At 41.1% G+C, this 13,643-nt stretch overlaps 1 protein-coding gene across 2 annotated transcripts in view; it reads right to left on the bottom strand.

Moving 5' to 3' along the window:
• The window catches only part of CARNS1 (carnosine synthase 1), a 1,286,143-nt gene that overhangs the window by 179,651 nt on the left and 1,092,849 nt on the right, over nt 1–13,643 (bottom strand). For both annotated transcript variants that reach the window (XM_044084075.1, XM_044084074.1), the window contains one exon: nt 11,528–11,790. In XM_044084075.1, coding sequence (XP_043940010.1) covers nt 11,528–11,790 — 263 coding nt within the window. The remainder of the gene's footprint in view (nt 1–11,527; nt 11,791–13,643) is intronic.

Genomic DNA, 13,643 nt, shown 5'->3' on the forward strand with positions numbered 1-13,643 from the left:
CAAGAGTTTTCTTCAGCCTTCTAGTCATTCCTGTTGTTGCATGTCTTGTCAGTTCCAGAATGTCAAGCAGTTCTTTAAATTTTGTCCATACATTGAGGCAAGATGTAATTCTGTTCATTCTCGGTCTGACTGTAATAATTTCTAAATATGGTACTTCAGTTGCTAAACTTATAAATTCTTTAAATGAGGGAGTAAATTCATCTTTCCAGTTTTGTGTCATCACTTTTATGGAGATGGTCAATACAGTCCACAATATGTTATATTTTGTTCTTTTAACACAAGTGGGAATAGGGGTATTAAAAAGAATTAATGATTTAGATAAAATAAATGCATCTTCAAAAATGCTGACTCTGTAATTAATGATTTAGATAAAATAAATGTAGCTCCAAAAAATTCTGTCTCTGTACTCGTTTTGTACAGGCTGTTGAATGGTAGTCTAAATCTGGCATAGAAGGCATCCTTGGATCTTACCCTGATGGACCTCTTGCATATACGCAAGGCAAATACCATCAGAATTACTTGATCTAGAGATTTTTAACTTTACTTGTGACAAAAATAGGACATGTTGGAGGGACAGGTATGTATCTCAGAGAATTCTCCTTCTCTGAAACAGGCCATATGAAGCAGAGCACTCCCCAAACCCTGTTTAAAAGAAACCTGGACCAGTGGATGAGAAATTTGAACTACACCCTGGATCTATCACCTATGACTCTAATGAATGAACACAGGAAGCCTGTAAATCTTGCCATAGCTTACATATATCATTTAAAATAACCTCCAAGGCACACATACCTGTGGAATACAGTTGGGAATAGGATTATAAAGACACCAGTGTTCATTAGCCTTGTGTATGCACCTATGGTTCTATGAAGATATGGTGAAGAATAACAACACCTCACTGCTGTAGGTATGAAATTTCAGCCATCTCAACACTTCTCTAGGTTACCTAGGACCCAAAGTCAGATGTAATTCAGGGTGGCAAATAACCAAAGAAACATCTAGAAGGATCATGGAGCCAAAGGCAAGGGTTCTTGGCAATCTTCAGTGCACCAGTGGTGGTTAGTAGCAGTAGCAGTAGTCCTGAGGCCTTACCCAGCTGTCCCTTTCTCAACGTAGTTGGTCAGTGAAGGGTCATCATTTTCTCCACCTATCTGCCTTGGAAGCAATCATGATAAAAAGGAGCATCTCAAAACTTATATCCAGAAGTTACAAGATGCTCTTCATAATATAGACAATTCCTCCATCTCTTCTGTTGTCTGACATCTCACTCCATCAGAAGTTGTTAGCAAAATGAGAGATCATGAAACTCTTCCACCTCCTCAAAAGCAAGAGCCAAGCAAATGGTCCCACCAGAGTAGAAAGTGTCAGGATTTTATTATATATTCTCAGTAGTTCCAAAAAGATAAAGGATCCCAAGCCAGTATTAAATTTTAGCAGCCTAAACACTTTTCTACATGGCTGGGATGTTGTCAGTCCTTCCTTGTATGTCAGAAAGAGACCAGATATGGTGTTTTGGAGCTTCAGGATTTCTATCTCTATATCAAGATAGCAAAGAAGTCCTGGAAGTATTTCCACTTCTAAGCAAGAACCAGTTATTGCCAAATCTGGATGTTTATATTCTATCTCACTTCATCCCCAAGACTGCTTACCAAATACATACCCCAAGTAGCAGCCTACCAGAGGTTGCAGGGAGCCAAAGTTTTCCCATATCTAGATGACTGGCTGCTAGATGCTCATACTCTTCGGGCTATGAGTGTGTCAATACAGTCTCTGATACTGACTGGTATAACAGTGAACTTTGTGAAGCCACAGTAACATCCCTTCCAGCTGCTCACACTTCATCATCTGCAGCTTATACACTCTTATTTACAGGGCACATCTGCCAGTGGAGGAGATACATTTCTTGCAGTCATAGGTCTACTTGATTCTGGATACTCCAATAGTTTCAGTTGAACTAAATCTGAAGACTTTAGATCTCATAGAAGTGCTCTGTATGATGTGTGATGGTTTCCCATGTTAGGTTGTCACAATAGACTCTTAGGATCCAGATTTTGGATCCTATGTCACATAAGTTTGAATATCTAGGGTGTGCAAGAAATACCTTCAATGGTGGAAGAACTTGCTAAATCTGACCAAATGCAATAACTTTCAGTTATGTATCCCCATGGTTGTGTTCAGCATGGTTGCATCTCTCACAGTCACCATATACATCAGCATTTTAGAGATGAGGCCAGTCTTTCTTACCCACCAAGCCTTTCAGGAGTCCATTCCTCAGGGTGTGATTGTCATCCACTGTTACAACATGGCTACAGTTTGGTAAAACAATGCACAACAGGGAACTCCTTCCTGCTACTTTTGTGCTATGAAACTATGAAATAGTGAAATGATCTATTCAGTCATATCACGTTCTGGCAGCAAACTGTATTTTGGGGGAGGCTGGTTCGCTAGTGGAGGCTCAGCCATTGTCTGATGATGCCTCATGAGTGGTCTGTCAGTCTTTCAGTGGTTCAGAACTTATTCGAAAAGTGGGGCTAGTCATGCGATGACTTGTTTTCAAACCAACACCAAGTCACCAAGTACAACAGCTATTCACTGTTATCCCTATGCTCCAGGGGGTGGGATGTAAGAGATTTTCTGGTCCAGAAGTGCTCACATGTTCTTAACTGTGCCTATCTCCCATTTCTTCTGATGATGAGGTTCTTCCAGAAAGTGAAGATACAAAAGGACAGAACCATTCTCATTGCCCCTTATTGACATTGCAAGGTATGCCACATGCAATTACTGCCCTTCTTGCTGGAAAGCCCCTGAAACAATGTTCTTTTGAGGTGCTACTAACCCATCAAACAAGCTTCATTGAGATATGCATTCCTTCAGGATAACTATGTAGCTTCTCCAGTTCCACTGGAAACTGATAACCTTTTTTTACTCCTCTCAGGTGACTTGGATCATTGCTTCCAGTAACCATTTGAAATGTCTGGATCAGCCAGGGCAAGTCCTAAAACATAGAGACTGAATGGCCAAAAAATACCAAACCTGAGATCCTGAGATGGCCATTTCCTAGAATATTCCCTTTTCTCTGAGGTATGGCGAGCTCAGAATTGATATATACACACACACACACACACACACACACATATATATGTATATATATATATATATATATATATGCGTCTACTTGATATGGTCGACAGTTCATATGGTCAAAACTCATTTGGACAATGGCTCATTTGGTCGACAACCAATATTCAAGGCACTTTCGTTTAATAGTCATTTAAAACATGAAAATACAACAAAAACTAAACATTTTAGACGAATATGGGTGGGGGGGGGCTTCACTCCCCACACACCCCCCTAACTATATATATCAACTCCAGGGTCGCACAACTTTGGGGAGGGGGGCAAATCCCTTTTAAGTGCCTTGAATACTGGTTGTCGACTAAATGAGCCATCAGCCAAATGAGTTTCGACCATATGAACTGTCGACCATATCAAGTAGACCCATATATATATATATATATATATATCTATATATATATATATATATATATATATATATATATATATATATATATATATATATATACATATATATATATATATATATATTCAGGAGGTGGATGGGGGCTTGTCCCCATCCAAAAAATGTTTAAAGGTGAATGACAATTCTCGAGATTCTCTCTTCTGGGTTTTTTGGCTTTTTTTTTTTTTTTGGAATGTCAGCACTCTGCATTTTATGTGTTGATGTTTCAACAGGGAACCTTTCTTTCTCACATAATTTTAGCACTTCATAGGTTCATAGGTTCATACTAGGCTATCTGCCCAAGGGCATTTATAAGCCTAGCCCAGAGTTTTGTGGCTTTCGCCACCCCTTTAGTTTGAAGGATACTATGCCCATTATTTTGCTGTGCCTCTGTTAAGCAGTGACACTGAGGTAATCCCTGGGGTATATCTGCGATCTCCCATCCATTGGTCAAGATTTCTCTTGAACAAGGCCAGCGAGGTGCTCTGCCTCAGATGTACCGGGATTTTGTTCCACAGCATAGGGAGTCTCTGGGTGATGAATCTGTCCCTCCAGCACGTCCTATTGATAACCATGTCAAGGTTTAAGTCTCCCGCCCTTGTAGTTCTGAGGGATCTAGATTTTTTGAGGTGAAGCATGTTCATCAATTCCGGGTTGGACATGGCCTTGTATGTCAGGCACAGGTCACCTCTGAGCAGACGGTAAGCGACTGAATAGAGCTGGAGTTCCTTCAGTCGGGCAGCATAAGACATGTTTTTGAGACCCTTTATCCTTTTGGTGAGGAACTTTTGGGGCCTTTCCAGTTGCTGCAGGTGTCGGGTCAGATACATTCCGAATGGGGCATTGTACTCAATCATTGGTCTGATGATTGATGAGTACAGGGGGACGATGACCTCCCTTGATCTAGATGTGAATCCCTTCATGATCAGGTGGGCAATGTAGAAGGTCTTCCTAACTACTTTGGCAACGTGAGTGTCAAACGAAAGGTTACTGTCAACCTGGGTCCCCAGATCCCTGATAACCTCTTCTGTGCTTAGTGTATTGCCACCTATATGGTAGCTAGGGGTAACCTTGTTTTTCCCGAAGGGTATGACTATGCATTTTTTGGCGTTTAACTTTAGGCCATGGCTCTGGCACCAGTTATCCGTTTCTATGAGACCCTTCTGAAGGATATCTGTGTCAGATGTGTTCTCGACTATGGCGCCTAGTTTGCAGTCATCTGCAAACTTTGTCAGCCATAACCCTCCTGTGTTTGCTTGTACTTCTGAAAAGTAGATGCCGAACAAGAGTGGGCCCAGGACTGAGCCCTGTGGGACACCACTTGTGACAGGCTTTGAGTCTGACATGGCGCCAGCAACCCTGACCCTGTGGGTTCTGTCACTTAGCCAGTTTGCAACCCATCTTGTGACGTATGGGTTTACATTTAAGCTGATGAGTTTTTCAATGATACCTGAGTGGGGTATTGTGTTGAAAGCCTTTGCCAGGTCGAGGTAGGCTGTGTGGACTGCCTTTCCCTCATCAATGGCCTTGGTGACTGTTTCGAAAAAGTCAACCAAGTTTAAAAGGCATGATCTGCCTTTGACAAAGCCAAACTGGGTTGGATCCAAAGTCTGCAAGACCCCTATGTCTTTATTTATGAGTTCCATTATGAGCCTCTCCATAGCTTTGCAGATCAGGCTTGTCAAGCTGATGGGACGGTAATTTCCAGGGTCGGTGGAGGCACTGCCTTTGTGAAGTGGGACCACAGTTGCCGTACGCCACTCCTTGGGTACGTATCCTGAGGTAAGGCTAAGATTAAACAGCTGCCCTAACTGCGGTTTTAATTCCTCATTGAGTTCGTGGAGCACACAACCGGGGACACCATCTGGTCCCATGGATGCTGTGTTTTTCGCCTTGGAGAGAGCAGTTCTCACCTGAGTGTTAGAGATGTTTGGGGGGCTACAATCCTCTGGTATAGATATCTCTCCTTTTGGAGGGGGGGGAGAAGTTTGCACTGAACCTGTCAGCCAGTATGTTGGCAATGTCTGTAGGTTCAGTGATTTTTACGTCATTTTGAACTAATTCTGAGCATATCTGGGAGTTTCCTCCCAGGTTTCTAACATAGCTAAAGAAGGCCTTATGATTGTCTTTTGAGTCCTTAGTGACTTTTCTCTCAAAATTTGCCTTGGATGATTTTATGAGAGATCTTAGTTTTTTACTTATAATGATCAAAGGTGTCTTCCCTTTTAAGGATTTTGCTCTATCTTGTAGTAGCTTCCTCCTTTTGTTGTAGAGCTTGTTTATGGCTGGCGTCCACCAGACTGGATGCTTGCCTTTGGTACAAAGAGTCTTTGTTTTGTTTGGGATTGCCTGATCCATGCAGTCCTGTAGGCGCTGGTAGAAGGCATTTGTAAGTGATTCAGCGGCTTGAGTAATGGTTTCCACAGGCTCGGGGGCCTTAAAAGAGACCACACTAGTCTTTAGAAGTGTGAAGTCGGCTTTTGAAAAGTTCTTCACTGTGGTCTTTTTTATCTCAGGTGGGGGCGGGATGTGGACTTCCAGTGAGATTAGTTTATGATCTGATCTCACCAGTGAGGGGTATACTTCCGGTGTTGAACATTGTGACCCCATGTTCGTGATGATGAGATCTAGTATGTTTTCTCCTCTTGTGGGGATGGTGACTAGTTGTTCCATGGCATTTGAGTTTATGAACTCTAGGAACCTTTGGGCTAGAGTGTTGGGGCTTGAGTAGTGATCCCAGTCTATATTCGGGTAGTTGAAGTCACCTAGTATGATGGTGTTTGGAGATACATTTATCCCCTCCAGTGTTTTCAGGAAAGCTATGTGAGGTTCCTGAGTTTGAGAGGGTGGCCTGTAACATGCTACAAATTGCAGAGCAGTCTTGCCTATGGTTAATTGCACCTGGATGGTCTCCGATGCATCGTGCGTTGCCACCAACCTTGAGGTGTGGGTGTCTTTGATGAATATGGACACCCCCCCCCTCCTTTCTTGGTGGTGTCCGGATTTTGGGGCCGGAACGCATGATATGAGGTAAAACCTGATAGTGCCGGGGTGCTCTCAGGAGCCTTGAACCAGGTTTCAGTCACAGCACAGACATCGATGTTCTCCATACTGAGAAGGGCCTCGAGTGCGTGCATCTTGAGGTTGAGACTTCTGGCATTGAGCAGCATTACCCTTAGTTTTTTTCCTTTTTTGTGTTCTAGGGTGGTAGGTTTAGAATTTGAGCCTTGCCTAAAAAAGGCACTATGAGGGTGGCAAGAGCCTTTGCCAATATCCGGAAGCCCAGGGGTGACAGGTGCAAGCCGTCCCTTGCGAAGCAGCGTGGCTTGTCCAGCATGTCATCCCAGGCAGACAGACATTGGATCCCCTTTGAATGACACCAGAGTTTAAGCCAATTATTAAAGCTGATCATCTTGTCTCTGTATTGTAAGGCATATAGGGATAGTTGGATAAATTTTTTATGTCTGGTGTACAGGCAAGGGACTGTGCCCTTTCTTAGTCTCTGTCCATTCCATCTTTGAAAATATTTCTTGGATATTTGATTAAACTTGTTATTCCACCACTAGCATTCATCCTGCAGCAGTCTTTAATCTGAAGGTTTAACTTCCTGTTCTCCGATATTTTTAAGGGTTATAAGGACTTTATGAAGGGCACCTTCTTACTTAGACTTTCCCTATAAGATTGTGTATCATACCAACCTGATATTTGCACTCTGTGATGGCAATGTTGACCTTGTCTCTTTTTGAGCATAATGTTTCTGTAGATCTGACATACCTTTCCTGGAAGACATTAATGTTTGAGTCCATAACCTGTACTACATTGATTTCTGAGATGCATGAGTTATCTATTGATTGTTCATATTCGAATTTCATAGACACTGTTTCACTCTCCACAGTAACCTTTTTTTTAATTACAAATTGCTACTGTGACTAACTTCAATGAATATTTCCATTGACTTGAGTTTTTTTTTTCACAGTATTCCAACTAGGGAAAGTATCTCCTCCATTGTATGGGTGTGCACCATTAGCTGAGGTTTTATACTGAGAGGACATAGGCTGCTCACAAATTAAACCAGCTATGCCCCTCGTATTTACCTTGTATTCCCAGAGAAAATTGGGGTAAAAAAGTTTACAAGACTACTTTTTCAAAATGATTACTGACTGCATTCAGTTCCCATTCAGAATGTCGACTTATCAGAACGTAGACTCTCATAACAGCGAGATGACAACAATGGATGCTTAAAACAGTAAAACACTCTTAAAACAGTGAACTAACAGAACAGCAAACTTTGCCTCCGGAAAACTAAGCACTTGGCCACCACTGAAGAACTGTGCCCTTTCCTCCACTATAGTGTAATCTTGTAGTTAGTATATTTAGGTAGGGGTGTGTGGGAGGCACCCCCCCCACACACATAGGGGGTGTGGGGGGGGCAAAGGCCCTCACTCCGGTGGGTTTTATTTACGTATTATTTTGTTTTTTCCACTCCGATGGGTTTAATTTATGTATTATGGGTGCTTTCATCAGTGGTGGCCAAGTGGTTAGTTTCCTGGAAAACAGCATAATACATAATTAAACCCACTTGGCCACCACTGAAGAACTGTGCCCTTTCCTTCACTGTAGTGAAATCTTAGACTTGGTATATTTAGGTAGGGGTCTGGGGGGGCACCCCCTACATGGGGGGTGTTGGGGGCAAAAACCCTTATTCTGGTGGGTTTTATTTATGTATTATTTTGTTTTTTTTACACTCCGGTGAGTTTAATTTATGTATTATGTTTGTGTTCGTCAGTGGTGGCCAAGTAGTTAGTTTCGTGGAAGACAACATAATACATAATTAAACCCACCATAGAGGGGAAAACAATATAATACATAAATAAAACCTACCGGAGTGGGGGTTTGCCCCATACCCCCTACTTAAACATACCAACTCTGAGATAGCTCTTCAGTGGAGAAAATGTCAAAGGTTGTTATGGTGATGAAGTGGTTAGTTTCCCAGAGGCAAAAATTTGTCATTCCGGGAATTCTTTTTTTAAGCATTCACTGTTGTTGGCTCGCTGTTATGCAAGTCGATGTTCCCATAAGTCACCATTCTGAATGGGAACCATGTATTCATATCTGCTGTAATGAATATTGTCAGCCTGTGGCTTGAGTAACAATGGCTGTTTCAAGGAGAGCTGTTGCTATGTGCACAGTATTTTTCAGAAATACATCCCTGGATGAAATGTGTGCAGGAGCTACTTGCTCTTCTCCCAATAATTTTGCAAGGCACTACAAACTAGATGGGATGTCCTAGGCTAGGTCTTCCTTTGAGTTCACAGGAATAAGGGGCATGTTTTCATAAGAAGGACCAACCAGGAGGACTTAGTTAGAATTCTGTCTTGCTGTTTCAATGGATGGACCTCCTCTTACTGGCATGAAAGTTAAGTATTTAATATAACAATAAAACTATAGGACCAGGTCTATCTTCTACATCATTCATCTTTATCCTGCTTCTTGTATTTTTGGTGTTAAGTCTCTCTGAATTTTCAGATGTCTTCATGCATCATACCTCATCTCTAGAGAAGCTTGGTACTGAGGTGAGTTTTGGGATACCTGGAGAGTGCTGGGAAGCTCTGTAACATTTTTCCTGCTGAGTGGATGCTGGCCTTACTGTTTACAGAGGATGGACCTTCTTCTCTAGCTTTAGTGTTATGGTAAGTGTATAACTTTTGTTTACTACTACAATCCTGTAAATTATTGTCATGAAGGAACAACACGAGTAGGAAGCATATACTAACTATGGCATTAGCAGTATGTAGGGGAAATGGGTAGATTGGCTGAGCATGGCAGTCAGTCTATCAGTCTGTATTTTCTGTGTAAAATTTTACTGGTCTATGGACAGAAAAAAAATGTGCTTTGGGAAGGGATGTAACTGTCATGTTAACTAGGTTTTATATCTGTTATGTGACAAAAATGAAATTATGACAACTGAGCTTATGATGGTCTAGGTGGTACTGTGCTTGGGATATGTTTTTTTCTGAAAGAAATGGATGAATCAAAAAGACAGAGAGTTTAGGTAAAAAATGGTGGGATAATACAGGTACTTGGGTTAACCCACCTCAGATTGGGGAAGCAGGAAAGGTCAAATGATATTGCATATAATAAAGTGTTCATTTACATGGGTCATTACAGAACGAAGGCATTGTTATATGACAGTTCTGAAGTACATTTTAGAAGATGTAGGTATTTTGTAGCAGAATATACTGAAATGCCATTAATGATATGCTCTGGGAATGAGCCTGTGAGGTCTGAAGCAAAATAAGGGGGAGAAGATCATGTCTAGTAGGGGGAATGGTTGGCATAGTCAGTGTGGGTACTGTTGTTTAGTCTCTAATATCTCACACAAAAATCAATAACAGCTATGAGAAGATGTCTTAACTTTAGGAGGCTGGATAACTGCTGTGTTTAAGTATTGCTGTTGTCAGGTACACTAACTGCCTATGAAGTTGTGTAGGACATGTAGGAAGCAAAACTGTCCAACTATATTGAGAAAAATGGTGTCCTTCCTAAGCTTTCACGCTATCTTCTAGACAGCTATATATTATGTCCAGAGGCTCTTGTAGAAGAAAATGTAGGCAAGAGAGCAAGTCTTAGAGCCTAAGGAAAGGAAAAGAGTGATATGCAGTGTCAGTGCTGCAGGTTCTAAGCTGAGCAGCCCAGAAATATTTCATGATGAGAAACTTGAATAGCTGAGACAGTATTCACCAGTACAGCAAATGGAACCAAATAAGTGTAGGATCCCTGACATGAGAAGACATAAAAATGCAAAATTGCATTGAAGACTTACTGAATCATGATATCCCTACTGCTTAGACACACTGAAGTATTATAGTAGTACAGCATAAATACAAGTCATGTTTTGCGAGAGAAGTATCTCATTTAGGGCTACAGCTACAGGAACATTATGTTTCTAATGTGAGAGAAGCATCTCATTTAGGGCTACAGCTACAGGAACATTATGTTTCTAATGTGAGAGAAGCATCTCATTTAGGGCTACAGCTACAGGAACATTGTGTTTCTAATGTGAGAGAAGCATCTCATTCAGGGCTACAGCTACAGGAATATTATGTTTCTAATTTAAGGGTTTCATTTCAAGCACCAAATAAAAGTTGTACATTAATTCCACTACTGTTGTAAGTGCAGTACAGGAACCCCACACCTTTACAGTTGCTCACTTTCACTACTGGCAGGTTTTCTTGCCTCCTTCAACAACTGCTGCACATCTTTGGGAAACATATGCTTAAAAGGAATTAAAAGCTTAGTATCTACACAGTTAGAAGGAGATTTTGAAGGTTGTAGCGAACCAAAAATCTGTTGTTTTACCCGTGTGACTTCAGTTCACTAATACCCTAGTACACTTGCACATTTGCCCTTTTTGACAGATGTAAAACAATAATTGTAATACATTTGAGACAAGAAGGAAGAGTCCCCAATGAGGTATTTATTAGCCTGAAATCTTAAGTAGCTGAATATGATCACCTATACTACAAACTGCAAAGCTCCAGAAAGTCTGTATGAGGATACTAATTGCAAGTAAGTTCTGTTTTTTTTGACCAGCAATATCTTGTTGTACTAAGGCAGAGTACAGCATGTGAGAAAAGAACATGAAACTTTGTAGACTGGCCAGTGGTATCCCTGACAGGATACATTCCATATTGTAATGACTACTGCAACAGTAATCTGATGAAGAACATCTGAAGGCAGTTTAACAGACACACTGCATTAGTGTGTGACAGTATACTATGAAAGCATAGGAATAAAGGGGGCAGCTGCAAAAAGTGAACCATAACATCTCCACCCTAAGGACTGAACACTGAGGAAGCTAGATACATAGAATGATACTACATATGGGTGGCATAGCTGCAGATAGACCATATCTTAAAAGTGAGGAAAATGTATGAGGAATGTGCATTCATGCTTGTAGCCTACTCATAGCATTATAATTGTCCCGAAAAAGTAGACTTTCCTTACCTTTATGCCATAGTCTTTTGCTGACTCATAGACAAACATTTTGCTGACTGCACCACCCCCAATTATCGCAATGTTCTTGCCATCCATGAGATAACACTGAGAACGTTTGACCATTGTCTGAACAAGCAAACGAGCTGATTCACCCATTGTGTGGCGATTCATGAATTCAAAGACAGCACCACTCTCTGAGCACAAGTGTGTGTTGAGTTTCAGCACCACTGGTGTCACGACTTGGTTGCTGCTGGTTAGCAGAAGGTCTACTCCTAAAATAGAAACAGAAATGCCCTTTTATTTCACGTGCTGATGATTCCTTCCTGTTTCACTTTATAATATCCTTCCCAAGCACTGCTCGTTTTGCTCTCACCTAACTCTGAATGAGGTATATTTTGTTTTTAATTCATCTAGCAATCCATTTCAGTTGTTTTTTTTCAGTCATTACGCCAACACACACCCTGCAGCTGCTTCACATATATATGTTTTCCCACCCTCCGACTAATCTTTTGAAGGTATTACTGCAACTGTGTTTTATAGTTTCTAATACTGTGTTTCACTGCCAAGCTTGAATAATGAAAAAATAGCCATTGCTAGCTACACTAAAGACTGACAGAAAATTGTTTTGAGAAAAGTGCAGTTCATAAATTGGGAGAGTTGTTGTTGTGAAGTGAAAAAAAAAAAAAAACATGTGGGAAGTGGTAGTCTAGCAGGACTGTATGGTCTTCAGCTGTTACCATTGTGGGTTTTTATCAGGGCAAGTTAATAGTCCACCTTGCAGCCAACATAGGCGAAGGAGCAGAAATAACAAGAGGGTCTTTGTAGCTTTTGCCACATTCCACATCAGATTATCTCCTGGGGTTTACCTTATTGTTTTGAGGCATGGGCTTCTATAGAAACAGCCATTTAGGGGTAATTAAAAGACTGACAAGTTGTTTCAGTACAGGCTATATGACCACTCTTCTATCCCTTTTGTTCCACATAAAAATGACATAGTAAAATAACCAGAGTTAACTTTGAGAGGCCATAATGTGCCTTCTCACCTGCCTCTTTTGAAACATTAAATCTCCACAATCAAGGGGTGCAAGCCCTTTGGTCCACGCCACCATCTCTGTACCCAGACTAAGGGTGGAACATACATACCTTAGTTGGTTCTGGACATTTCCAGCCACTCATACAGTTTGGATCTCCTCTAGTGTTCATCAGAAAGTTCACACATTTGATGCATATAAAGCAGATATATTCAGGGTGTCCCTGTGTTTGCAAGGTCACGAATCAGGACTACTACTTACATTTCTTTCTCACCTGTTCTGCACAATGATGTCAGTAGAAGTTGCCACTCTCAGTAGTTTAATCCAGTAAAGCAACAGCACCATTAAACGAAGTTCTGGGCATAAACCCTGGCCAAGGCAATGGAATCAGCCCTATGGAAGGACCAGTTAGTGAACCTGTATAAGTACCTTATGCAGGAGCACAACAGACACATGATAATGGAACTGGCGGTCAGGCCTAAGGCTTGTAGGCTTGCTTCTTCTTGAAGTTTTGCTTTAATAAATCTGAACTATTTTCACAGTATGCCATTGCAGACTTCTGCATACTTTTGCTCCTTCTCCTTCTTTCCCATTACCTGAGTGTGCATGTGTTTGTATATATCATATATCAACTGCAGCAACTACTCCAGCCTTACAGCACTACCAGATCCCTGAGATCAAGTACCCAACACCTCCTTAAGGTAACAAACTTTAAAAATGAGGCAGGTAGATCCATTTATAGCCACTTCATCTCTAAAATCTGGAACTCCCTTCCAGCCCACATAATAAATAACAACTCCACCACCCAATTCAAAAAAAACTACTCAAAGCACACTTCCTGAATCACAGATTATGTACCTGTACTACCCCTGGATAGTAACTCATATGTCTCTGTTTCCAGCAACTAGAGTAACAGCTTATCTACTGCTTTTGTAATGTCTGCATGGGGTAATAGTATCACTGAACACTGTAAAGAAACCTAAAGGACATAGCATGTCTCTCATGTGTAGAAATGAGTTATGGAAGTTATCTACTCTATCTTCTTGCTATACTTGCTGTTAAACACCTCTATAACATGTATATATTAATGTAGC

The sequence above is a fragment of the Protopterus annectens genome, chromosome 9.part0 (assembly GCF_019279795.1).
Source record: "Protopterus annectens isolate FY-2018-M chromosome 9.part0, PAN1.0, whole genome shotgun sequence".
Classification (NCBI taxonomy): Eukaryota; Metazoa; Chordata; order Ceratodontiformes; family Protopteridae; genus Protopterus; species Protopterus annectens.